The sequence below is a fragment of the Vombatus ursinus genome, unplaced genomic scaffold, assembly GCF_900497805.2.
Source record: "Vombatus ursinus unplaced genomic scaffold, bare-nosed wombat genome assembly UNPS02014158.1, whole genome shotgun sequence".
NCBI classification, from domain to species: domain Eukaryota; kingdom Metazoa; phylum Chordata; class Mammalia; order Diprotodontia; family Vombatidae; genus Vombatus; species Vombatus ursinus.
In genome coordinates, this window is record NW_020953936.1 from 618764 (window position 1) to 646747 (window position 27984).

The following is a 27984-nucleotide window of genomic DNA, read 5'->3' on the forward strand; positions in this document are numbered from 1 at the left end:
TGCCTCCTCACCCACCCCCCAGTTCACTAATTCAGATATTGGAGAGCACAGAAAATAGTTCAATGTAGTTCAAACAGATCAATCTGTCAACCTTTGCATCATCTTACAAGATATTAGATTTAGAGTTGACAGGGACCCTAGAGGCACCTCTTCTCTTGCCCCTGGATGTCAGAGGCAGCATTTGAACTGTGGTCCTAGGACTCCAAATCCAGCGCTCTCTTTCCAGTAATGTGACATTCTGCTAACCAGAGCCAGGGGGCTATTGCTGTATTGTGCTGTGTGTTGTTTTTGTTTTGGGAAGATGTGGTGGAAGGAAAAGGGCTAGGACGAGTTACAGATGCAGAGAAAAATTGGCCTGAGGCTCCCTGAGGAGTCCCATAAAAACGAATAAAGTAAAGTGATGCCTGAGCGTCTCAAAACATAGCAGCCGTTCGCAAAACTGACACGAAGCCTCCGACGCAAGCTCGTAATAACTCCCCAGCTCCCCCGCCCCCGGCAATTCACAATCACGTGCCAGGCCCTTTCCGCCTCATTCTGGGACTGCCCCGATCGGGGTTCGCTATTTTGATTGGTCCCGTCTCTGGCCCCACCCTCAGCTCTTAGAGTCACGAGTTTTCCCAGGGCCCGCCCCCGCTTCCCTGCCGATTGGGCCTCGGCTCGGAGCAACGAGACTGCCGATTGGCAGACCCTCCTTCTCCCCTACTCCCTTCACCTTATAGGGGCGGGGTTTCCGCTTCCGCCCCTCGCCCCTTACTACCACCAGCAGCACCTCAGTGGCCGCCGACCTCCGTCCCTGATCGCGTTCGCTCCCCCGGTCCTGCTCCCTGCCCGCCCGCTCCGGCCCTGTGCGCCATGGCTGAGGTAGATCCGTTCGGTGCGGCCGCCGCCCCGGCCCCTGCCCCAGGAGGTCCCGCAGTGGGTAACGGGGTGGCGAGCGGCGGCAGCAGCGAGGAAGATCCGGCCGCGGCCTTCCTAGCCCAGCAGGAGAGCGAGATCGCGGGCATCGAGAACGACGAGGGCTTCAGCATCCTTGACAGCGGCAGTGTGCCCGCCTCCCTGCAAGGGGAGCCCCCCGGGGGCCCGGGTAAGAGCCGGGCCGGCCCGCCGAGGGAGGGGGCTGCCTGTCCCGGCTGGGTTTCACCCCCTTCCGCCTCCCGGTGCTCCCGCGGGGTGGGCGGGGGAGGGGAGGGGAGCTATCGCGGAGCGCCCCCCCCCGGGCCGGGCCGAGGCTGGTATAGGAGAGGAGAGGAGGCCGGGGCACGAAGAACCGAGGGAGGGAGGCAGGCAGGCGTACAAGCTCATGCCATCCTGGCATTGCACTCGCAGGGGAGGAGGTTCCTGCTTGGGGCTAACTACGGGGAATTTGGTGGTGAGCTGGCCACAGGGTTTTGAGGAAGGTGGCATTGTTAGCAGGAAATGACAAAAATAGCCTGGGCTGAACTGGTGTGTAGCTGAGAGATGGGATTAATTTGAAGGGGTCGGAGAGGATATTTAGTGCATTTGGAGCCGTGAAACCCGAGTTTCATAGAGCTAGAAAGAACAATGGTGATTTTGTCCATTTTCCCTTATGAGGGAATTGAAATCTAGAGAAGCAGTGACCTGCTCAAAGTTATGCAGCGGTTACTAGAGGAGCCGGGACAAAGAAATAAAGGCTTTTGACTCTGAGTCCGATGCTACTTCTGTATCTAATTTTTGAATGATCAGTCAAAAGAACAATTTCATCTCTTCACCAACGGAAGAGACTAGCAGGAGGATATTATATGGTTGAACTTGAGTAGCCTATTAGCACCCAAGATGTTAAAAGAACAAGGAAGATTGCCTCCAGCATTTTTGGTAGGTCTTCCTAGGCAGATTGTATGAACAAGAAGTGTTCAGGAAGGTTGTGTAGAGGAGTTTCAGACAGCATCTTGGAAAATGTAGTTTTCCAAGGAACCCGGTTCAGTTCCATAAACATTCAATGCCTACTTTGTGAAAAGCATTGCACTGGTAGTGATAACAAAATTTTACCTTCATGGATCTTATAGTCCAATAAGTCCAATAAGAAACTTACTGGGATAGCTGCAATAGGGAAGTTCTAGAGAAGTCTAAAAGTGTTTTGAGGGTTGGGGATTCCTGACACCCAGTTTCTCAACCTATGAGTCATCTTTGATTTTTTTTTTCTTACCCTTTTTCTCTAGTTATCAGATTCTATCCGTTTTAGCTCCTCAGTATCCCTTCATCATTCTCTCTTCACTCATTGATCCCCCATCACATTTACTTAGATCATTGCAATAGCTGTCTAATTGGAACCCCTGTATCAAATCTCTACTTTCTCCACAGAGCTCCAGGCATAGGGCAAAAAAGTGCAACAAACATTTTATCAAGCATTTGCTATCTGCCAAGTACTCTTCTTAGCACTGGGGATACAAATATAAGCAAAAAGACAGTCATTGTTCTCAAAGATCTTACATTCTAATGTGAGAAGACAATACAAAATGGAAAAGGAAAGTGAACAGAAAAAATAGCGGAGTTTGGGTATGATATCAAAGACCTCAGAGTCAGAAGCAAATCCAGGAGGGAGATGAAGTATGGCCAACCTGGGTTCATTGCCAAAATTGGAGTCCCAGGAAGAACTCGCCCATGGAAGTAGGATAACAAAGCCATGTGCTAGGTGCTGAGACCAAACAGTAAAAATTGACAGTTGAGAAGCTTGCTTTCCACTGCGGATTGAAAATTGTAAGCAAATAAATAGAAAGTACTGTAATTTGAATGAGAGCCACTGATGTTGAACCTTGAGGGAAAATTAGCCTCTGAGAGAAAGGCATAGAAAGTACATCCCAGGCACAGGAGACTGTTTGTGAAAATGCGTAGAGGCAGGAGATGAGTTGAGTTCAGGAAAGAGCTAGTAGGTCAGATTGGAATATAAAATGCATTAAATAGAAAAGTATGAAACAAGAGAGGAAAAGTAGGTTAGAACAAGATTGTAGAGGGCTTTAAATATCAAAATGAGGAGTTTGTGTTTTACCTTGGATGCAAGGAACAACTGAATGATTTTGAGCAGAGGGAGTAATGTGATCAAAGATCTGTTTCTTTGGAAAACTTACCTGGAGGATTGATTGGAGTGCCCGGACACTGAAAGCAGCACAGCCATCTTTTCAAGGAAGCTTCTCTACCAGAAGCTCCCAATACCAGTGACATCATAGTTCTATTCCCCCTCCCCCTACTTCCCCCAATGCAAAAGGCTAGGATCTCAGTGTTAGTAGAGGGGAGGGAGCAGATGGAACTTGACAACTGACTGAATGGGATTAAGGAGCCAGAGTACTTGAGGATGAATCTGAGGTTTCAGATTCATCTGAGGTGGGAGAACTGTGATACATTCAAAAGAAATAGGGAAGTTAAGAATTCTGTTTTGGATATCTAGCCCGTTATTAATTAATAATACATGGTAGACATTCAGGATATCAAGGCTAGATAGGTAGATTTGGGAGTCACTTGCAAAGAAATTATGTTTGAACTTTTAGAAACTGATAACACTTCCTGGGGATGGAATAGAGAGACAGAAGAGGGTCCAGGACAAAGCCCTGGGGAGCATTCATGCTGAGAAGACTGGTTATAGATGACGATCCAGCAAAGGATACTAAGGATTAGTTGGCTGAGTAGGCAGAGAACTAGGAGAGGTCAGTGGAAGCTGAAAGAGAAGGAGGGATTGACTGTTCTGATCTTCAGTAAGGTCAAGGAGGATGAGGACTGAGAAAAGGCTATCAAATTTAGCAGTTAGGTGATGGTTATTAACTTTTGGGGTATAGTTGCAGAGTTAGCTTTAGTTAGAGTTGCAGAGAATAGGTGTGTGGTGAGGTTGGAAGCCAGATTACAATGGGTTGAAAAGTTAATGGGGGACTTGACTCCTCTTAAGGATACTTAAGTCCCTGTGTTATCAGGTTAGGGTGCTGGGGATTTGATGACAAAAATGAAACAATCCTTGCCCTTGAGGAGCTTAAATTATACCAGGGGAGACATATGTAAATATATACAAAATAAATATGCAGTGAATTTTAGAGGGGTAGGTGACTGAGGAAACTCAAAGGATTCATGTAGAATAGGGATTCTTAACTTTTTTTATGCACTCGTTTGGTGAAATTTATGGACCTCTTCTCAATTATGTTTTGAAGAGCATAAAATAAAACAAGATTACAAAGGAGAACAATTAAATTGAAATATAATTATCACTATTTTAAAAAACAAGTTAACATACCCCAGGTTAGTAGTCTCTGATGTTAAAAGTGTTACTTGAACAGATTATGAAAGAAAAAGCTTTGTGAGGAGCAGAGTGTTCTGTGCTGAGACTTGGTTAATACTCACCATTGGTGTTCACTGAAGAAGTAGTGTCAGAGTGGGTAGAGTGCTGGGCCTGGACTCAAGAAAACTCATCTTCCTGAGTTCCGATGTGACCTCAGACACTAGCAGTGTGAGCCTGGGCAAGTCACTTAACACTATTTGCTTCAGTTTCCTCATCTGTAAAATGAACTGAAGAAGGAAATGGCAAACCACTCCAGTTTCTTTACCAAGAAAACCCCAAATAGGGTTATAAAGAGTTGGACACAACTGAAAAACGACTAAACAACAGAAGAACTAGATAAGATAAGGATTATTCCTTTTCCCCACAGGAAAAAAGGCAGGAAATGACTGGGAAGGTGTGTTATCTTATAGGAAGAGGTTAGTTTTAGGAAGTGGGTTGTCAACAGAATTAAAGGAGGTTGATGAAAAATTTTCAGCTAGCAGCAATTAGAGTTGAGTGATAGAAGATACAGTGAGATTTCTGGTGGTTAAAGAAGGAGTGAGTGCCAACTTCTGAGACACGAGAGCAACATGATGGAGGACTAAACCTCTCCAAAACAGAAATTGTGTCCTAAAGATAAAGTGACTTCCACTGTCTCCGAGACCTTGAACACCCAGGAACTAAAAATAGATTTAACAAAACAAAAAACAACCTCCTGCCCAAACCCGTGAACTAGCTGATGCCCACTGACCCTTAATTCAGTCAGCAACCCTTCACTCCATCTGCACTAGCAGTAAGTGCCAAGATGAGGAAATATGGATTTTTGATTTGAAGAAAGGCCTCCTTTCACTGTAGAGGACACTTAGGATTATTGTGCTGAAAGGGACCTTAGAAGTCATTCATTCTAACATAGGAAACTAAGGCTCAGAAAGACTAAAGCAAGAAGGAATAGACCTTGGATTCAGACCTGTGGCTCCTGATCCAGTGCTTTGGGCTACCCCAAGTAATGGTGAAGGAAAACCATGAAGGCCAGGTAGTTGTAAAAAGACAGGAGATGGCATCTGTCACTTGCAGAACTTTAGCTGTATGTATTGATTGCCTTGTTTGTTGAGTCTCAGAGCTAACCTCTGAACAATTTCCTATTATGGTGTCTGGTGATTAGTGTGTGTGGTTAGAACACAATGCTTTTAACTCGAGGGTTCCAGATTGTTTCTGTGAGGTCCAGGGCACCTCTACCTTGACAAGCTTTCCCAAATGTGTTCTTGTCTAATTATAAGAGGGACTAAGTAAAAGTACGTTGATGGATCAGTACTATATGTGCTCATCCTCAATACTTAGTAAACAGCTCAAAGTATGATTTTAGGCCTTTGTGTATGTGGGATATAACATTTTTTTCATTTACTAGAGGGTTCAGCATGGGTTGCAGTGTTGTGAAAAGTTTGGTATGGTGTTGTGGATGTTCTTAGACTAGTAAGCATTAACTATTAGCATCTGTTAACTGGAATGTAATATAAAAGCGAAACCAAATTTCCAGTTTGAATTTTTTTTTTAAAGAATGCTAAGGCAGGGCAGCTAGATGGCACAGTGGCTTGGAGTCAGGAGGACCTGAGTTCAAATCCTGCCTCAGACACTTGACACTTACTATGTGTGTGACCCTGAGCAAGTCACTTAACCCTGATTGCCTCACCAAGAAGCAAAAACAAAACAGAAAAAGAATGCATAAGGCAGAATTGAGGAGGTTCAACAAAACAAGTTTCCAGTTATTATGGTTTTGAGAAATGGGAACTTTTAGGTTGATGCTCTTTAGTCAAGAACAGAGAAGCAGCCACCCTGTATTTCAGGCCCTTATCACCTATCACCTAGTTATTCCAACAGTTTGCCTGCTTCAAATCTCTCACCTCTCCCAGCTTTCTTCCAGATAGCTACCACAGTGATTTTCTTGAAGTCAAATCTGACTGCATTTTTCTGTTCACTAAACTCCACTGGCTTCCTTTTACATATAGGATTAAATATCAGCCCCTTTGCTTGACATTTAGAGTCCTTCACAACTTCAGCCCAACTTACTTTTCTGTGCTTATACATTACTCCTCTTCATACCATACTAGCCTTCTTACTGTTTCTCATACTTGGCGCTTGGTCTCCTATCTCGATGCTTTTGTACTGCACTCCATGCCTGGAATGTACTCCCTACTTACCTCTGCCTCTTAGCATCCCTAGTTCCTTCAAATACCACTTTCTTTATCCTAATTGCTCTCCACCTCCCAGCTGCTAGTGTTTTCTCTCACCAAAACTTCTATCTCTTTTATTTATACCGATTTTTGTACGTATTGACTTGCAGCTTCCTTATTTAACTTTTGTTTGGATCCATCGAGCCCTTTGCACAGTTATCTTATACATGGTGTAGGTGCTTAATAAATGTATATTGGTGTGATAGTCATTTGAAAGACTTCATATTTAAATCATCAACAGCAAAATTAGTGTTTGTGTGAATCTTCATCTCTTCTGCCTTTTTTTCTAATAATTCAACCTTTAACTGTGGAGGCTACATAGTGTATGATGACCGTTTTGTATTTTTGTCTGTCTTATGAGTCACCTTGAGTAAAGAATTAATTACTTGGTGGCCACCCTGCTGGTGATGAGACTCTTAATAATAGCTGGCTAACACATGCCTAGCTAATTCATTGTCAGAGAGGACTCCAAGCCTTTCCCGCTTGGTGTAGAGGCTGTCAAAATTTGAGCATTGCTGATGGTTTTTGAGGACTCACGTTCACCTCCTGCCACCATATTGCATTATAATAGGACTTCTATGGAGGATACTTTCAAGATAAGATCTGACAGATAAGCTATAGAGTGTCTTTTTAAAGGAAATCAGAAGTCTTCACCTTTAAAGGCAAATACATTAGAGAAGGCAAACCTGTGTGACTAAGAAGTCATCTAACATCTGAGAGTGTTTCCCCTTTTGTAAACTGAAGACAACACAGTACCCTACCTCATACTGTTGTGAATAGTTTTATTTACCTGCCACACCTCTCAATCCCTTGCAATCTGATTCCGTTATTTCACAAAGATTTTTCCTAGCTTTTCAATGATCGCTTAAATGTTAAATCCGTGATTTTAAGGAAAGCTCCCAGATTTAGTGACAGAAAGTGCTCTATTTGCCCTCCTCCATTTTTTTTGTATATTGTAACTAGAACTGCAAAAAAAAATTTGAAGGAACCTGCTAAGTTTATCTTCTCTTGTAAATTATTAGCCAACCTTTTATCATTCATCTAAGTACCTGTCTTAGAGTTGTTTTCATAAGTTTTCCAGGGAAAGCAAGTAAAACTTTTTAAAACATTTAGCAATATTTCTCCCTCCTTTTTTCCCGTACTGACTGGTTCCCTGATTCTAAACTTCCATCTTTGAAATGAGTGGTTTTATGAAATGAGTGAATGCATATGATACAAATAGAAATATGTAATGTGTCCTTTGTACTTAATATTTATTTTTAAAAATTTGTTATTTTACAAACATGAACATTTCTTTCCCATGATAAATATTACCTACAGCTTGGAATTTTTTTGAGTATATATTAAATGTAAGATGATGGTTCTAACACTGCCCTGATTATTTATGACCTCTTCTGAACTTCTACTCTCTTCTTGGAATTTTTCTTGGTACTATTACTGTCATCCTATAACTCTCTAGTGAAAAAATTAGAAGAGAGGCTCTCCTTTAAAACCGATACATACACACAGGTATATATGTATGTATGTGTAGTCAAGCAAAACAGATATATGCATTGTCCATGTTTGAAAATATCTGTCTCATTCTGTATCTTTTGTCTGTTGCCCTCTCTCCAGGAAAGGAGCCAATGGATAGGGAGATAAAGATGAGACAAACAGTGGGAATGATAGAGGGGACAGTCTGCTGGAGGAAAAAGAAGACAAAATGATCAAGGGTGCAAGTTGCAGGTTGGCCTTGGTGAGAAGGGCCATCTCATCATTTGAGGCAAGAGTGAAGGACATAGTTGGGGAAGATGTCTGAGTAAAATAAAGCCTCCTTATACTAAGTTCCTCTTCCATCCTCCCCTTTCCCCCCATTACCTTCCATTTATCTTTTATGTACGTAGTTTATTTGCATGTTATGTCGCATTTTAGAATGTAATCTTGAAAGCAGGGACCATGTTTTTGCCTTTCTTTTTTAAAATGCTTAATTGACTGGATAATAAAAGTGTTCTTACCCTCACTTATCCCATTAATGGAAGAAGGTGATAAACTACAGAGGAAAATAGGAGAAGCATGATTTATCATTATTCTTCTGGAGTCCTGATTGGTCATTTAGTTAATAATAGTTTAAAAGTCTTTCACATTTCTTATTATTTTAGAGTTGTATTAGTCATCATACAACTTGTACCTCTCCATTCTTCACTAAAAAAAATTGAGATTATTCACCCAGAGCTCCTACTTCTGCCTTCCCCTTTATCCCAACTAGGTGGCACAATGGACAGAGTTCTGGGCCTATATTCAGGACCACTTGAGTTCAAATCCAGGATCAGACACTAATGAGCTGTGTGACTCTGGTCAAGTCACTTAACCTCTTATTGCTTCAGTTTCCTTATCTGTAAAATGAGGATGATAATAGCACCTGCCTCCAGGGTTGTTTAGATGCACTTGGGGTTGCGACCCACAGTTTAAGAAGAGCTGAAAGGGGCACAAGTGGAAACATTTAAAAAGCTCTGGTTTAGAGGATCAAATTAAACAATAATTGTAAATCAATTAGCACGGTGACAGAGACATAATAAGTGCTATGTAAATGTTAGTTATTATTATATCATTCAGACATCTTCCCTGACTATGTCCTTCACTCTCGCCTCAGAGAAGTTGGCCTTCTCACTAAGGCCAACCTGAAACTTGCACCTTTGATCATTTCCCCTCATTTTCCTCCAGCAGATTGTCCCCTCTTTCATCCCTACTGTTTGTCTAATCTTTAATCCTCCTATTTCCTGACTCCTTTTCCTGCCACCTATAAATAAACATGCTTAAATCTTCTATTCCCATCCCTCATCCTCTTCTTGGCTGTGCTTTTTTTAAAAAAATTTTTTTATTTTGTTCCCAATTACATGTAAAATAATTTAAACAATCATTTTTAAAAATTTTAAGTTCCAAATTCTCTTCCTCCCTGCTGTCCCTCCCCCTTCCTTGAGAAAGCAAGCATTTTTATCTTGATTATCCATGTGAGATCATGCCATACATTTCCATATTTTAGCTAACCTTTTTGAGAAAGCCATCTATAATAGGTACTTCCACGTTGACTTTTTCCACTGGATTCTAAATCTTCTGCCGTCTGACTTCATTCAAACGTAAAAACGTTCTCCCCCAAATTATCAATGATCTCTTAATTGCCAGATCCCTGTGGTGTGTACCACCCTTCTCCCAGTTTCCATGCTAGTAACTTCAGTGTCATCCTTGACTCCTTATTCATACTCACCCCCACATATCCAGTCTTGTCCAATTGAAGTTGCTTCTACGTTTGGAAGATTTTTCTTATATATCTCCTTTCCACTTAAACAGCCATTACTCTGGTACAAACCCATATTCCAATACCCTGTCTCAAGTTTGTCATCTCTCTACTCCATCTTCCACTTATCTGCCAAAGTGATTTTCTTGAAGTACAGGTCTGACCTCTCCCCCCAATTTGCCCTCCCTCCAGTTTAATAAATTTGGTTGTTTTCTATTACTTCTAAGTTCAAATATAAAATGTTCTGCTTAACATTTAAATTTATTTACAGTCTAGTCTCTTTGCACCTTGCCACTCTTCATATACCTTATTCCCCTTTGCATATTTTGACCTAGCTATGCTGTCCTACCTGCTGTTCTTCCCGTATGACACTCCATCACCTGACTGTCCCCCATTTCACCTGTGCCTCCTGGATTCCCTGGGCTCCTTAAGGACAGCTTAAACTCTGCTTTCTACAGGAGGTCTCCCCTTCTGCATTAGTGCCCCACCCCCAATTACCTTCTGTTTATCTTGTGTATATATAGTTATGTGCATGTTGTGTCCCATTTTAGAACTTCTTGAAGTCGGGGACTGTGTTTTTGCCTTTCTTTTTAACTACAGCTTTTGGCACATCGTAAATGCTTATTAGCTGACTGGATGATGAAATTGTTCTTAGTCTCTTATCTCTTCATACATTTGTACAAGTCCTTTGAAGTTTGTCTGAATCTGTCATTTTCACCATTTCTTATAGCACAGTAGTATTCCATTACATTCACAATTTGTTCAGCTATTCCCCACTTGTTGAAAGTTCACTTGTGTTTCCAGTTCTTTGGTATGATAAAAACTGCCGCTGTAAATACTTTGGTGCATATGCATCCCTTTATCTCTTTGTGGTACATGATTTTGCTTGCTTGGTACCTCAACTCTTGTTTCTGGTTCCTCACAGTAGCTTATTTGTTCATTTTTACTTGAAAGCTCTTGATTTTGGCTATGATTTGGGATTTCTTTCTGGTGACATTACCTCAGATCTCTCACCTCTCTAATCCATTCTCTCTTTGCCAAAGTGATTTTCTTAAAATATAAGTCTGACCACTTTAGAAAGAGAAAAGGATTATCTTTTTACTTTGCCCTCTGGTTTGAGCAGATCTTTGCTTGTTTGCTTTGTTTTATGATTTCTTGAAATATAATATCCTGGGAGGTATTTTTAGTTTTACTTTAATCATGGTTTTCACAGAGTCCTGGTATTAGATTTAGTAACTTACATTTTCTACTTTTTTTCATGGAATCCACTACTTAAAGTTTTTCACCTTTTGTTCTAACCTGTTCTCCTAATTTTTTTCTTTCACAGTTCTTATTTCAATTCTATTTTTAATCTCTTATTCTGTTAATCTCTTCAGTACTTCCACATATTTTTAGAGTCCTTATGGCCAAGCTACTTGTTTTCTCTGAGACTCTCTCCATACTTGATGTGGAAGTCTTCTCTTTGTGAACTTCTGTTTCTAGCCTCACTACCTGATTTCAGACTTTGTTTTAGAGCCAGGCTTCAATCTCTTTTGCATTTTTTGGTTGATTTGGATAGCTGTTGTTTGGTTCTCTTCCCTCTGTAGGGCAGATGTAGTTCCTGATCTGAATAGGGTAGCTAGTAAGCCCTAACCCCCATCTCAATCCCTTATTTCTGTCTCAGTTCTCCCAGAGATCTGAGTTGCTTGCTAGCCTTGTTCCTTGTATCTTTGTCCTTGTACAATTGCCAGTTGGAGGTTGGTTCCATCTCCACTGTGGTCCTGGCAACCTCTAGCTAGATGTTGGGGATCAACTCCCCTGCTGTGCTCGGAGAAGCATTCGATTGATGCCTTTGTCTCCTTCCCCACACAGTGACCTAACAGGGTTCGTTCTGTCTCCCAGTTCTGTTCAAAGACATCAGGGTTTCAGCCCCAGTTACCAGAGCTCGTTATTGGTTTCCAACCTCCTTGTAGCATGAGCATCTCCAGAGAGCATCTTTTTGCTCCCTCTATTGTCTACCCTTTCGCCAGTTCTACAGACTTTGGGTTATATATTTTTGGAGTGATGCTAACTTTTGTTTTCATTTGGTTTTCTTGATTGCTCTGTCTGTTACCCTTTTTAGATATTTGCTGTGCTGGTGTCTGGGAGAATTAAGATCTTCTGTGACCTTCCACAGTACCATCTTAACTGGAAGGCCTGTATTTGATTTTAAAATAGAAAATTAACTAGTAGCTAAAGTAAATTATTGTATTCTGCAAAATAGAATAAGAACGTTAGAGTTACAAAGGTCAGAGGCAGGAAAGGTTGCTTTTTCCTGGGATAAGAGAGAACATCACAGAAGGTTTTGTGGAGCATTGGAGCTGGACCTTGAAGGAGGGATTGGATTTTCGAAGGTGGAGAAAGGATGCAAAGTGGGCAGATGGAATTGATCTGTATGTTCTAAGGCTAGAGCAAAGGTTAGCAGAGGAACAGAAGCGCTCCGTAGGTACAAGAAGTATAGTGAGTCCGTAAGAAGCAGTGAGGTGGAAAAGATGAAGATAGTAAAGAGGGTCTGGAATGTTTAGATATGAGAGATCCTACAGGAGAGTGGCGTGACCATATTTGTGCATACACTTTCTAATGTGGTATGAAAGATGAATCAAAGGGAAAGAGACGGCCAGTTTAGAGACTAGTTTTACTGTTGAACTTGATGGAGCAACAGGTACAGTATCTTTTGTTTTCTCTCCCTCTCCTCTCTCCCCACTTCCTAAATACTCAGTTAAATACCATGGCTATGTAGAAGTAATGTGTTGTTGAGTTTGGAGGTTTCAATGTAATATTTCTTATGTAAGTGCTACTGGATTTCTTTGATTAAAAAAAAATTCACACATGTATATATGTTGTTTTATGTAATTCATTTTCCCTTCCACACCAGTTGATAGTTCCATGAGCCTTTTACTGTATTATCTCATTTTTGGTTACAAACTGAATTCATTTATTCATTAATGACTCCATATGTGATCAGCCTTGATATTGACTATAATCCTATGTCTTACAGATGCTATTGATGGAGTGATGAATGGAGAATATTACCAGGTAACAAAGTTAAAATGCTCTCGAATGTATTGCATTAGAAGTTTAGAGTGCTCTATTTCTTTTGTTAACTTTGCTTTTTTGATTTGCTTAGGAGTGAATAGCACATTAATAATGGAAAGATTTTGAGAGCAAGTTGTGGTAATGATAGGTTACACATACAGCATTTTAAGGTTTACAAGTACTTATAAAGGAGAAAGGATATGGAACAGAGACCTAGGGTTCTGGTCCTGGATCTGCCACTAATTAGCTTTGTTGGTTTTAGATAAGACACGATTTCTAGTGGGCCTTAATTATTTTGTCTACAGAATGAGAGTGGTAGAACTAGATCTCGAGTTTCCTTTCTGCTCAGAAATCCTAGGGGAGAGTATATAACAGAATGAAAAAAAATTATTGATTAAGACAATCAAGTGCCCAATATTTTTGCAGGGGATACATGTACTGGCTTAATACATTTTTTGCTTTGCTTTACTTGTCTTCTCAGTAACCAAAGGGAAGAAAGTCTGTGTACTTCTCCCTCCATCAATTTACCATTACCACATTATCTGAAATAAATGTATCTTATCAGTACTACATCTGTTTGGTTGCCCATTTTTAGTAACTAGTAGTAGTATGTAAATTTACACAAGACAATAATTTAAGATTCATTAGTTAAACACAACTGAGGCTGTATTCCAGAAACATTCAAAATGTACTGAGTATTAACTAGTCCCTTCATTTCAGAACGCTCTCCAGTTGTTAGGGTTGTGGTGATGCCAGAGAAGACTTAATGAAGCAGACTTCTCCTTTTAAAAGCAATAAATTGAAAGAGCAAAAAAACTCAAAACAGAACCTGTTATACTTCTCAGAAATAAAGAGGGCAATGAAAATTTACATTTTGGCAATAATAATGAATCTTTTCCTTTTCTAATGAAGGTTGAATATGTTAAATATACCCAGATGAAACTATCCCCATAAAAGACAGATTGGGTTTTAAAAACTGAACTGGTAATAACATTAAAATGAAAGGTAGCAAAGGAATTAGTATAACTTTGGGATGCAAATGGTAAAAGTATATGTTTTTATTTAGCACAGAGAAAACAATGTTCTGAAATAACCTTTATTTCTGGGGCAGCTAGGTGGTGCAGTGAATAGAGCTCTGGCCTTGAAGTCAGGAGGACCTGAGTTCAAATCCAGCCTCAGACACTTAACACTTACAAGCTGTGTGACCCTGGGCTAGTCACTTAACCCCAATCGCCTCACCAAAAAGCAAAAAGAAAAAAAAAGAAATAACTTTTACTTCCTCCCTTTCTGCCCCCATTAGAAAAATATTTGTTACATTTGAGCCTATTCCATAACAATTGTCAGTTCTTAGAATTATGGTCATTCTTTAATTTGTTTGTCGTCTGTTGTCTTCTTTCTTAAGAGTTGTGTGAACCTGTTTAAAAAACTGTTTATTGCTTATATTGGAATAAATTTCTTTATTACATTCATGAGGCTTTTGCCTTTTTGTTGGAAACATGACTTCTTCCAAGCTGAAAACAGCTGCATTTCATGTTCTGCTCTAGAGCCTCAGTGCATGGAAGTGAGACTGACCACATCTGTCTTGAGATGTTGAATTGTAAGTCTCAGCTCTGAAGGATCTGTGTTATGTTTTCCTAGTAACACTAATGATCCTTTTCAGCCTTTCCACCTGTTCATGTTGTGGGGCACTTGAGGACATTGAGATCCATAATAACAACTGGAAGAAGTGACCTTTTACTTAAAAGCACTGCTAACTAAAGAAGCCTCCACTATCACATAATTCTGTAAAGGAATAGAAATAGTCAATTATTGGGGCCATTTTGTTGCGTTATTGTGTTCTAGTTTGATTTCTGGTATACTTTTTCCTTTGAAATAAGTATATATATATTGATAGGTATTTTTCTGTCTTTGACAGACAGTGTGGTACAGCAGAAAGAGTCCTTACCTTGGAGTCAGATTTGGATCTCGGCTCTGGGCTCTGCTCCTTACTGTCCAAGTGACCTTGGGCAAGTCACTTGGGCAAGCACCTCACAACCTGCAAAGTGAGGGGCTTGGACTAGGCCAGCCTATTGTGATTGATCGAAGGAACCTAGCATGTTTATCTAAGAAAAGAGAAGACTCGGGGAAATGAGAGCTGTTTTCAAGTATTTGAAGGGCTGTCATGTAGAACAGGGATTAGAGTTATTCTCTGGCCCCAGAGGACAGAACCACAGGAATCTGAATTAGTTAAAGATGAGGAAAGGCAAATTTAAGATAAATGTTAGGAAAAGCTTCCTAATAATTAGAGCTATCCAGAAGTAGAATGGGATGAAGGTGACAGGTTCCCCATCTTTTGAGGTAAAAAGGCTGGATGACCACTTGTTGCTAATGTTATATATTGTGCTGGGTTGGACAGATGGCTGCCACAGTTCTGTGACTTCTAAGGTCCCTTCTCACTCTAAATCTATCACCTTGTGATACATTTATTTACTTATTTAGAAAAAGGTTTTGGACATGACACAATTAAATCTGAAATGTTCTAAAAATCAACTGAGTAAGGTGGTATTTATTGAATGGTTTCACTATTTTCCAATATTCTTGTCCTGTACCTGACCATTCTTTCATGTGGTACTTGTAAGAATTTCTAAATGTCTCTTCTAATTACGTTTACCTATTATCTGGTTTCTTACATTTAACTCAAATGTACCTGTATGTTTTTCTCAACATTCATCAATCATCTTAAGAATTTTCTGCCTACTCAGATATTTTTGGCTAATTGGTTATTAATAACTTGAACAAATTTGGATCACTAAAAGGAAGCTCCTACCTCTTTTCTGTTTCTCAGATATGCCTTAGACTGCTGTATTCTGGAATTAACCACTTTATTCAGATTTCTCTTCTTTAATATGGCTTATACCAAAATAATCACCATTGTCTGCTTCTCTCAATGATCTGCTCTGAGTATTATTGCACACACTTTGTTATTATTAAGTGTTAGCGCTAAACCGTGTGGAAGAAGGCAATTTAAATTTGAACTGATTCTATTGACAGACTTTATAATAATCTAACGCTTTGTATCTTTTTGTGTAAAGGAGAGTAATGGTCCAACTGATAGTTACGCAGCCATTTCACAAGTGGATCGATTACAGTCAGAACCAGAGAGCATCCGTAAATGGAGAGAAGAACAAATGAAACGTCTGGAAATCCTTGGTAATCCTTTCCAAGTTTATATTAGCTAAATGAATATAATTTTTCCCTTATTTAGTTTAAGTTTATATAATACTTACATTTAGCCTAATGCAATAGTTTCTAATGCTAATTGTTCACATCTTTGAAGCATTTAGAATCTTGTTTGACTCTTGGTTTTGGCTTGATATTTTCTTTCACTGGAAGGGCAATGTATAATTGTATATAACTAGTATCTTGGTTTGATAGGTGTTGCAGACAGTGAGAGATGGAAAAGAGGAGGCACATGAGGGAAAATGTTCCAAAGTATATAGTTTGTTCTAAAATCTTATGCACATTTAGCACATACACATCTCTGTTGTAGGGGCCAAATAAGAAACACAAAGGTTCCTCAGAGATTCTAGCTCTGAGTAGATTTAGTCTCATTCTGCCTATTCCCTTTATTCCAGAATATTTGAGGTGGTTATGTTTGGCCTACATTTGAAGAGAGCTTCCCTTTTATTATTTTCAGTCTCCTAAAAATTAATAGGAAGATAGAGGAAGGGAGATTTTTCAAGTTATTGCTCTTGTGACAAAGCCAGGACATAAAAAGAGCAAGAGGGAAAGTATTGTGATGCATCATTTTTGCATTGAATTCTTTACTCAGTTATAAATGTTTAATTACTGTGATGTGTATTTTGTTTCCTCCCTTGTCCCATTTCTATTCTTATCCCCCAAAGTGTCTGAGTATCACTATTGCTGACCTAACTAGCAGTTGCCAATGCATTCTTGCCAAAAGACCTAGCCCTATTTTTGAATATTCCTCCATCTCATTATTGCCCATGTTGATGATCAGAACTGGCTGAGACACAAAACACAAATTGAAGCAGATTGCATTATTAAGGTTTGATAGAGCTAATCTTGAATTTCACAGGAAATTTTAATTTCTTATCTGTCTATTAGAATTAGAAATTAGAAATTAGATAAGATAATTTCTATGTATCTTAGCTTCCATTTGATAACAAAGTTATAATTTTGTAACAACTTTATGAATGTACCATCCATTCATATATACCTGAGAGCATAGTATTCTAGTAATTAGCTACCAGTTACCCAATCTGTTGTTGGTATAAAAAAAGTATTATTTGAAGCCTAAAAATGTATTATTATTCATCTGCCACCCACTACTATTCCTATGGCTAATAAACTCCTACCATCTGTTTCTCTTCTTATCCCTTATTACTCAATCACCAGCCATCTAGGAACAACCTCTCCCTAAGCCTACCTCCTATTCTTTCTTCTGAGTGCTCCTCAACATTACCACCTCCATGTCCCATTCCAACTCTGCTCACCCCTTCCATTGTGCTTACCAGAATTCCCATTCCATAGTGAACAAACTCTCCATCTTGCACCTTTTTCTCTCATACTTCTTCTGTCTCTGTCCTCGCTGAGACCTACCATGCCCCAGAAGATACTACATCTGGTTATGCCTTCTTTCCCAACCCCACCTTCTCACACTCTCCTTCCTCCCTCCCTCCTTTCCTCTTTCCCTCTTTTTTCCTCCTCTCTTTCTCTTCTTCCCTCTCTCACACACACACTCACAGATATTCCTTGCTTTCAGCTGCTACTTCCAAACTTTTCTTTTGCCACTGTCACTTGAACAAACCCTTTTCCTTTTAATAAAAAAAAAGTATCAGAACTTTCCTCTTTGTTCAGATGATGACAGTGTTGTCTGCCAACCAGGTCATTCTTTTTCACTGGACTCCCTGAAAACTTAAAAAAAAAAAAAAACAACAACCTGGGTGCTAGTTCAAGAAATAGAGGAAAACTGCTAAGATTTATTAAGGCAAAGGGAAGAGAGTTTTACTGATCATCTTCTGAAATTGGCCTCCAAAGGAAAAACCCCAGGAATGAAAACCACGATCTAGAGCTTTCATGTCAAAAAAAAAAAAAAAAAATACTGGCAGCATACAAAAAGAAGCTATATGTTTTTAATTGGGCTGTAGGGGGTGATGCCAAAATGGGGAACCATTAAAACATTTTTTAAAATTCACAGAAGGAACTACAGTCAAGCTGGACAATTTTCAAAGTAGTATGTGGCATTTGTATACTTTTTTGAAAAAGTCATATGAAATGGAAAGGAGACGGAAGGAACTCAGAGTTAGCAGTAATCCCTTAAATTACATTTTAAAATATACATGCAAAGCTGAATTTAAAAGTTTTAGTTTAATTGTTCAAATGTTCTATATAATTTGAGTACTACTACTTTTTGAAGTAAGAAATAAAACTTTTTTCTGCTCTAAGTTTCTGGTATATTTGTTCTCCTTCACAGTCACTGGAGTCATGGGGTAAAATGGTCCCTTATCTGAATGATCCATTTTATTAAAACTTTTCTGGTTTTACACGCTATATAAGTCAAATGAGGTGTTTACAATTTGGAATCTGGATCTCAAAGAAAATAAAATTTTCGCCATGCTTTATTAGTTTATGCCAGGGAACTCAAGGTGTATTCAGTGATGCTATTTATTTTTACTCCTTTACACTGTGAAACTTGTCATAGGATTAGTTGACCCCATTATCCACTTTCCCTCTGACTCCCAGAAAATAGTTGATTTTTTTGAGGGGGGGAAGGGGGCAAGGCAGTTGGGGTTAAGTGACTTGCTCAGGGTCACACAATTAGTAAGTGTCAAGTATCTGATCTGAGACTGGATTTAAACTTGGGTCCTCCTGACTCCAGGGCCAGCGCTCTATCCACTGCGCCACCTAGCTGCCCCAGAAAATAATTAACAACCTCTTCAAGGGCGCACAGCCACACCAGGCTGCCCACACTGCACAGCTGCTTCTGTGCTTCTTCCTTCCACCCCTAGGAGAGGGTGTGTCCTTATGTGATAGTCACATTCCATCTGTTAAAAAGAGAGAGATTCTGGCTTCCTTCTTACCTGTAGTTGATCCTTTAATTTCTCTTCCCCAAATTGTGGGTTATGGTCATCTCTAAAATCTAATTCTTAGTCCTCCATTTTTCTCCAGTGAAATTCATCCATTTTAATCAGAGAGAACAGTGATACAGAAACATTTATGTAGGCTTAGCTCTGAAAGATAAAATTATATGGTTATTTCAGTCAACATCCAGAAGGAAACCTCTAAGTTCTCCCTTCCCCCATCCCAAATTCCTTATTTTTCAAAAGGATTCATTTTCTTGGGATATTGTATTTCAAGTGACTTCTTTGATAAATGCACCCAGCTTATCTGTTTTCCTTTGGGGATCTTTCCTCTGCTCCCAAACAATATATTCTGTCATATGGGGAAGATAAGGTTGCTTGACATTCCTTTTCATTGTTAAGTATAAATAATTATACCAGCTTGGTCATTGTCATACTACTGCTAGTTTTCCTAACATCTGCCCTTGCCCCAGCTCCTTCCTTTGTTTTCCTAAAAGTTGTCATTTAGATTTTGTTTTGAAGTTAAGGCATTTCCAGTAATTTTGTGGTTTTTTTATTTATAATCTATATTCAGTCACTGTCACTTGTTATTCTTTGTATTATTGTGGTATTTTCACATATGTTTATAAAATATTAGAGCTATAAAGAAACCTTAAATCATTTAGTTGAACCATTTTCCTTTTATGGATCATGAAGTAGATGTCCATAGATATGGTTACTTGTTCATTTGGTAGCATAGCTGGGCCTGGAATTCAGGTCTTTTAGTCAGCTTTTCTTTCTACTACAATATGTTGATACTCAAAAAAATCCTGTGAGATAAATAGTAAGAAGGGAAAGCATTATTGTGCATGTGTGCCACTCTCCCCTTTTTTGTTTAATATGAAGAAATGGAGGCTTGAAGGAGTTGTGATTTTACCCAAAATCACATGGCTAGTGACAGAGTCAGAATTAAAATCCAGGTCTTCTGATTTCCAGCCCAGTACTTCTCAGTATACCATATTGCCTTTGGGAAATGGAAGCAATCTGTGGCACCTGTAATCCAGAAATTGTTTATCTGTGGAATTTATTTCTCCACTGATTTAGAATCTGGTCTGGGAAGTCAAATATTAAGACTATGAAAACTCAACTTGAACAACTTTTCTCTCCTAACCCCTTATTCCCCTCCCAGTCCAGTTTCCTGTTCCCTATACTAATTACATATAGTGAATACTTGCATTTAACCTATAGCATGAACTCAGTGCTGTAAGTTTTCAGATTGAGACAACAGATTTACTCAAGTTCATTCTGATTCTTCTGGGGATTGTCAAGTTAGGTTGTGGTTGTTTTAATTTAAGCTTTTTTCTTACCCAAACCTTTGAGTATAGGATGAAGGAACCATAAACCTCTTTCCCTTCTCATTCCTCCCTAACTATAGGCTATAGTCATAGAATAAATAAATGGTATTAATAGCAGGGTGGTTTTTAGAATAGATAATAATAGAGACTGTCCCTCGCTAATGGCTAAAAAGCCTTGGTATCTGTTATTTTTAAATAAACTAATATATAAAGTTTCTACTGTGTTCCTTCTCCAAAGATGCTAATTCTCAGAAGCAGGAAGCAGAATGGAAAGAAAAAGCAATAAAAGAGTTGGAAGAATGGTATGCAAGGCAAGATGAACAGCTACAAAAAACAAAAGTAAATAACAGGTAAGTTCAAAGGGGATAAAACAACAAAGCTTCCAACATGAAATAATGTAAGTGCCACATTTTCAGATTTCTCTTGAACCTCATCATCCTGGTAGCTATATTTTGATATTCTTTCTTGCCTCCAACTTACTTTGTATATAAGATTACTGAAATACTCACAAGAAGTGTGTGAAAACTTAGGCTTGCATGTTTTAATTTCATCATCAAACACACATAGTTGTTTTAGGGTATTTAGAATCAGGACCTAAGTTTGAGTCCTGGCTGTACTCCTTATTCCTCTGTCACTTTGAGCAAGTAATTTAACCTTGCTGGACCATAATTCCTTACCTGTATTGAGGGTATTATACTAGATGGCCTCTGGGTTCTCTTCCATCTCTAAATCTATGATCCTATGACAAGTAAACATAGTAAGGACTTAGAACTAAACTCTAATGTGAGCATTAGTTCTCTTCCCTAGCGCTAGCCCTAAAGAGTTCCATGCTATAGAATTATGTTTTTATTTGGTTACCATGACATTCACTGCAGTACATTGAGTTCAGTAAATTTTTCTCTAGTCCTTGTCTGGATCCCATTCATCTCTTCTGGGAAATTTTAGCGACATGATTTGTGGCATCTTCTTTGTTTAATCTCTTAAAAGGGAAGAAAATATAGAAACTCTTGGCATTTTTATTCCTTGACTATAAAAAAGCAGTAGTTATCTTTAATTCCCTCTTCTATTTCTGCCTCAGTTAATATAAACTTCACCAGAAAACAAATTCTCAAATTGCTTAAGCAGTAAGACTTATGAAATTAAAAGGAGAGGAGGAAAATGGAGTATTTTATCACTTTCATGTAGATAACTTTTCTCCTTTCATTGACTAATTCACTTCCTCCTCTTGGGCAGCTTTAGTGGAAAGTTAGGCTGGAAATTTATAATAATTATTCACAAAATTTTAGGGTTCCTGCTCATTGAGTCAGATTTGCTTAATGCAGGAATCTCTTCTATAATCTGTTTGAGAAATGGTCACCCAACTTCTACTGAAATATTTCTAGTGAAAGAAACTTGCCTCAGAGTTTCATTATTATTATTATAATTATTATTCATTATCTTCAATTATGAGAGTCCGTAATCATCTTTCTTATAACTACCATCCATTAGTTCTTTTTCTGTCATCTAGAACAGAGGTGTCAAACTCTAGATGAGGAGGTGTGACCAGATTAAAATGGAATTGGGAAATGTTTAACAAAATTAATAAAAAATACAGTGTAACATATTTAATGTTAATTTGTGGTTTTCTATGTCAATGTGCTCCCTTCAGGGATTTGTTTCTATTTGAGTTTGACACTACCAATCTTTTGCCTTTTTGTACAACCCTTAAAAATTTTGTCTTTTCCCTTTTTTTTCTTCTCCCCTTCCCCAGTCTTCTCCAAACAAAAGATCCCATGACATGGTTTCTAGGCACTTCGCCACATCTTTGAGATCTCTGACCCTTTAAAGTAGAGTTCCCAGAATCAAACATGCTTGTACCAGTTAGTCTACATAGACAATAGTGTCATTATGCCTTTCTTGCCTGGAAGGTTTTGATAGCAATAGCATCCTAGCTTGTTTGAGCTAAACCCCCAGAGCTTTCATATGAACTTATGCCTAAGTCTTGCCCATTGCCTATTTATACCATTCATTTTTTTCTTGCAGGCAGTGGGCAAAGGATCTTAAACGCAGATTCAGATCTGTTAAAGAATATTTCAGCACCTACGTGCATTACAGTACAAACTTGTGTTTTGTTTTGTTTTACACTGGAACTCTTCTATGGCGAAGAAAATATGAATACCTCATGGACATTGTATTAACAAGATTTGAATTATACTCAAGTTTCTTGTTCTAAATAAGTAATACAAAGAATTTAAAGTTACAGAAATTGGAAACTAACTCGCCTTCTGTAATCACATGTCACCAAGTTGGCTGCAGAGTGATGGATTTTTCCAGCACAATAACTCTTGAGGACCATCCACTCAGTTATAGTGGGATTGTAATATGTGTTGGTGGAGGAAAGATACGCATGAATGAAATCACATTTCCTTGAAATATTGAGGAAGCAACAGCATGATATAATTTGTGACAGCAAATACTTTTTCTTAACCCCTAGTCCAAGGGCTACATGTAGCACTCTGAAGAGCTTAATGAATGTGGGTTTTTTATTGGCCACTCCTGAACCAGTTGTTTAATTGGCTCTGCACCAAGTCTGACTCTTCAATTAGTGTCTTATTCTTAGTATTCTTCTACAGGCATTCCTCATTTCTCTTTCTCTAAGCACTCTGGGCCCTGAGCTGAAGAGAAGAACTGAGCTGAGTGTCTTGAAGAAAATTTTCTCTTGGGGAAACTCTTCGGGGAGATGTGGGGGAAGTAGAGGGAGGTGGTGTTCAGAAAGGTGTATACATTATGTAAATTCTTTGAGGGCAGGGACTGTTTCCCTCTTGTCTTTCTATCTCTGTTGTATGTTAAAATAGTAAGAGTTTAATAAAGGTTTGGTCACTAATCCATGACTAAACTCCCTAGGAAGATGATATGGTAGCCCTCCTCAATTGAAGAATGTCTGTAATCATTCTGTAAACACTGAGGCTTTCATTTTTGAGTTTATTCATAATGGGGTTCAGAAAAGAGAGTAAAAGCTTCTCCAATTTTGATAAATCATTTCTCTTCATTAGTGGAAAGGACATTGGCCTGGGAAATAGGAGAGCCACATTTAAGTTCCAACTCTAAGTCTTACTTGATAGATATAGGTGTCTGTCTGTCTGTCTCTCTCTCTCTATTTATATATATATATATATACACACACACACACACACACACACATATACACACATATATATACATATATAAAAATATACACACACACAGAGATAGATATAGATATGTAGATAGACAGATAGATATAATATATCTCCTTCACTTGTCTGTATCATGTGGGTGGCTAGATCTCTAACATTGAGTCTTTGAAATTAGATAACAGGATTTACCTGTTTGATTAGAAATAACGAATTTTGGTTGAAATGAGTATACTGATGTTCTTTTCTCTAAAGTTAAAGAATGATGAGTTTATATAATGGTTTTGCTCTCCACTTAAAAACTGCTTCCGGAAAAATTCACTATGTATTTTATTACCAAGCTATTTCTTTTACCAAATTATATTTTATTTCTTTATTTTTGTTTAAATCCTGATACAACTTGACTTTTTAAGGCAAGGCAGGAGGGAAGGATTATTTTAATAGCTTCAGTGACTTTTTAAGAAAATTGAATCATCTATGTGGATTATAGAAGTAAGAGAATTTAAGGAAACAAACCCAATTACTACTGTCATTTAAGAGTTATTCTTCATTTTAGTTGGGTTGATATGTAAGCCTTGTTAAGATGCTTGGGTAGTAAGTATTTTTAAAAAAAAATAGATGAGAATGTAGACCACTGAACATATTATATTGACTAGGCCTAGATATTTTAATATCATAAGTTAAATATATTTAACCTAAGTAGGTTCCCTTATGGGGGACTATATTACATTTAACTCAAAACTGAATGATTGGCAGACTTTTTTTGGTATAGGGGGTGATAGATTAGTTCGCAGTAGTGATAATTCTAGTCCATGTTATCCTTGAAATAAGGGATTCATTAGAATATGGACCTCTTTCCCCCCTCATCCCACTCCTTTTCAAGTTCCTTCTTTTTCTTTTTCGTAACCATGTGACAATTAAGTTTGGGTATCCATTGGCTCTTTTATAACCAAGTCAGTCAGTTTAGTGCTTATATTTTTCTTTATCCAACATGTATAGATTGTTAATCTGATTACTTGAGTGAACTAGTATATTGAGGTATGTTATCAATTAGATTATTTGAGAAGGTATGGTAACACGGATAATTTTTAAAGGGACGAAGGTGGAGAGCTATTTTATAGTATGTTAGCTAAAGATATACTGCATTGGGAGTCAGAAAGCAGTACAAGTTTCTGCTCTGATATTTAATCCTAGTGCCCTTGGACAAGTCTTTTAACCTCCAAGCCTCAGTTTGCCCGTTTGTAAAATAAGAATATTCTGCCTCTACTTCACAGGGTTGTTAAGTACTTTGTAAATTGCAAAACCGTTATTAATGTGTAAGCCACTATAAATTTAGCTTTTAATGTTTACTTAAGTTGTTACCAAAAACTTTATTCCCTTGGTCATTTCCAGTGACTAACCAGAGAGGATAATCTAGTTGAACAACATAATTCACGTTTCCCTGACTCCAGTTGGGAGATTTGACCAAAAATTGGGGAACTACTCTACCAGAATTTAAATAGGGTTAGAACAGAGCTTTAGAAACGCTGTGGGTAGCAAGCTCGGTAGTTTTGTGAGGTCTTAATGTAATTCCATTGTCACTAGGCTGATACTGATAATTAGATTTTTCTGCTTTTCAATGTTCTCTCTTTTTTCCTGCCTGCTTGCCTGCCTTTTGGACTTCTTGCTGTCTAGGGTGGCAGATGAAGCTTTCTACAAACAACCCTTCGCTGACGTGATTGGTTATGTGTATGTTGCAAAACTAATTCTTTTGATCTTCTAAACTTTTTTGTCTGATATTAGTATTTCTTTTGTATAAAAATAGTTGTCTTGCTTTTAAGCTGTTTCAGATTGATCCTGTCAGTTGCCTTTTAGCAATTTTGGTAAAAGGCAATATAAATTATGGATATTTTGTATAACTTTGATTTAATCTACAAACCATTCTCTAATTACTGTATTTTTTGAGCTGTGAGACAGGATATTGAAGGAAAATATTTTTCCTTTCAAAGGTTCTTGGGGGTGGAAGTGGAAGGTAGGAGCACCTGGGATATGTGGCTTCTGCCTTCTTTCCCCATTCATCCCTCACCCTTGGGAAGGGAGAAAGGTATTTCAGCCTGGGGGTGGAGTGGAATTGGAAATAAAAGAAAGGACGTGGTCATTCACTGGGAGGGGAAAGAGCCCAGAATTTGGAGCCAGCCTGGGGATGGCGTTTCAGTTGTGCCACCTAATGATTTTTGTCTCTGACTTTGGACAAGTCACTGAAGCTTGCTAAGTTTTGCTCTCTTCATTAATAAAATGGCAATGGTTCTTACACTGCTTACTTCCCAGGGTGGTTTTAATTTATCAACTTGGTTGGATACTGTTTGTAGAGGATAACAGCACCTTACAGATGTGAGCTGCTACTATTGTTGTTTCTGTCTCTTCCTCAAGGAAGAAGATAATTTAATCAGAGAAGTTTCTCAGATAAATGTGTGATTGTTTTCTGTGATCTTACATGAATGAATGTGCTTCCACTCGATTGTCGCTGAGCTTCCTTTCTCCCCTAGATGATCTCCATTCTCTTGTCCCTACCCTTGCCCAACTCAAAGGATGAGATGGTCACAACTATAAGCAGCAGGCTAATTTTAGGTATTTTTTTTTTCACCAAAGAAAATCAAGTCTTATGGTTTGTTTGGCTTTAATTGTTGGACTTTTTCTTTGTGTTTTAAGGCTATAAATTCCTCTTTGGTTATCCTAGTATCTTGGGACAACAGTAGAAATACAATAATTGAATTTCCCCCCTTTTCTGGAACTTTAAAGAATGGTAATTTAAGTAGATTTCTATGTAATGAACTTCCTAGATGTATTTGAAACAAGACTTGTGAAATGCTGGATTTACAGGTGGTGTTTGATTTGCCTTTGAAAATATTTCTGACACTGGAAAAAAAAAAAGAATGGCAAGGATGGGTTTTGGTTTACTGTGTTCATTATGTAGATAATACCGAACAACTGTGCAGTAAAATTGCACAGTGAAATTAGCAGCATGTTTCCTGAATGTAGCCTGAGTGGTGAGGGCATGTCTAGCTTACTTGTCATCTGCATTAAGCTCATTTTCATTTCCTATATCTGACTTAAAATTTCTCTCCTTGTTTCTTTTCTTCTCTTCACCTTTAAGCACAAACATAAATCATCCTTGCTACAGCCTAGAACAGTTAAGTAAAATTTTCTCACTGCCCCTCAGTGTCTGTCCCATGAAGTAGCAGTGTTGTAGTGAGCTTGGTCTGCAGTGGTGTCTCACATAGTCATTCCTGTGAATGGTGCAAAACCTTTTCATGGAATTTCCATCTCCATTGCTTTGGCTTTTCCTTTACTGCTTGTTGGAGTAGATGAATTTGGTTTTCCCTTCTAGATTGTGTCCTGTCTCTTTCCCCACCACTGCTTCCTGGGCTGGCTTGAGTACCCCCCACCAATCAATTCCTGATTGAAGTAACAGGGGACGTTTGCCTAATTTGAAAGAATGCTTCAGGCAGCATCTTGCAAAAAGATAACATTTTCCCTTCTAGGTTTGTTTGCCTTATGAAGCAAAGACCTTTATAGAAGAGCCAGTGTTATCTCTTTTGCTCGCCTTAAAACAGCCTGGTATCAACAGGAGGATGGCTTAAGTCTACAGCTTATCCAGGCATGGAGGCTCTGACTTAAGTTCCATTCAGACTGGCCTTGTTCTCTACAGCCTTAGGATTTAACCCGTTATGTTTATGATGGCCTATCAGGTCTGCAGACGTTCCTAAATTTCCTTGAATTCAGGACAGGTCAGCATAACCAAATACGCTAAGTACCTGCTTGAATACACAAGTACCAATCTTTGACTCTCAGTAACAAAATCAGTCCATAGCTGTGACAGTGTAGGACAGGTCAAGATTGAAAGAGAGCAATCCTAAACTAAACACCTGTATTCCAACATTTTACACAGCAGTTCTTGGCACTCCGTGTGCACAGGGGGTTGATGTGATGTGGCACATCTGTCTTCTGCCGTAAGAAATACTTTTTTACTCTTGGGGAAAAAAACAGAATGCAGTTTGACAGGCCTGGCAGATGAGGCGCTTTTGTGGTAAGGCAATGAGGTGGCTCGCTGGTCTTATGTCTTACAGTGAGATAACTCTTGTCTCTTTGTCTGCAGGGCAGCTGAAGAAGCTTTTGTAAATGATGTTGAAGAGACTTCTCCTGGCACCGAGTGGGAACGTGTAGCTCGGCTGTGTGACTTTAACCCCAAGTCTAGCAAGCAGGCCAAGGACGTGTCCCGCATGCGCTCAGTTCTCATCTCCCTCAAGCAGGCCCCCCTGGTTCACTGAAGGGAAGCCCAGTGAAAACACTACGATTGCAGTATCTTAATCTTCCTCAGCGAAGCTGTTCACAGTCATTGGATTAATTATGTTGGGTTCTTTTGGACCAAACCTCTTGTCTTTAGAGTTGATCATTGTTTGTGATTGCATGTTTTCTTCAACTGTTTTCTCCCTGCCATTCAGAGTGGGAGGGAAGTGAGACCCTCCAGGACAATAGCCTCTTGTGCTTTTGTGCATTGTCATTTTCAACTGTACTGATAATAAAATTCTCTTTCAAATAGCATATGGTATTGTTTCCTTTTTTTTCGA

General features: G+C 38.8%; 1 protein-coding gene across 1 annotated transcript; it reads left to right on the top strand.

Annotated features, from left to right (window-relative positions):
- Positions 1-749: 749 nt before the first annotated feature.
- Positions 750-27958, top strand: CLTA (clathrin light chain A). Its single transcript, XM_027859045.1, has 5 exons — positions 750-1084; positions 12771-12808; positions 15880-15997; positions 20464-20575; positions 27513-27958. The coding sequence occupies exons 1-5, from the start codon at positions 853-855 to the stop codon at positions 27682-27684; spliced, it is 672 nt and encodes a 223-aa protein (XP_027714846.1). The 5' UTR covers positions 750-852; the 3' UTR covers positions 27685-27958.
- Positions 27959-27984: the final 26 nt, after the last annotated feature.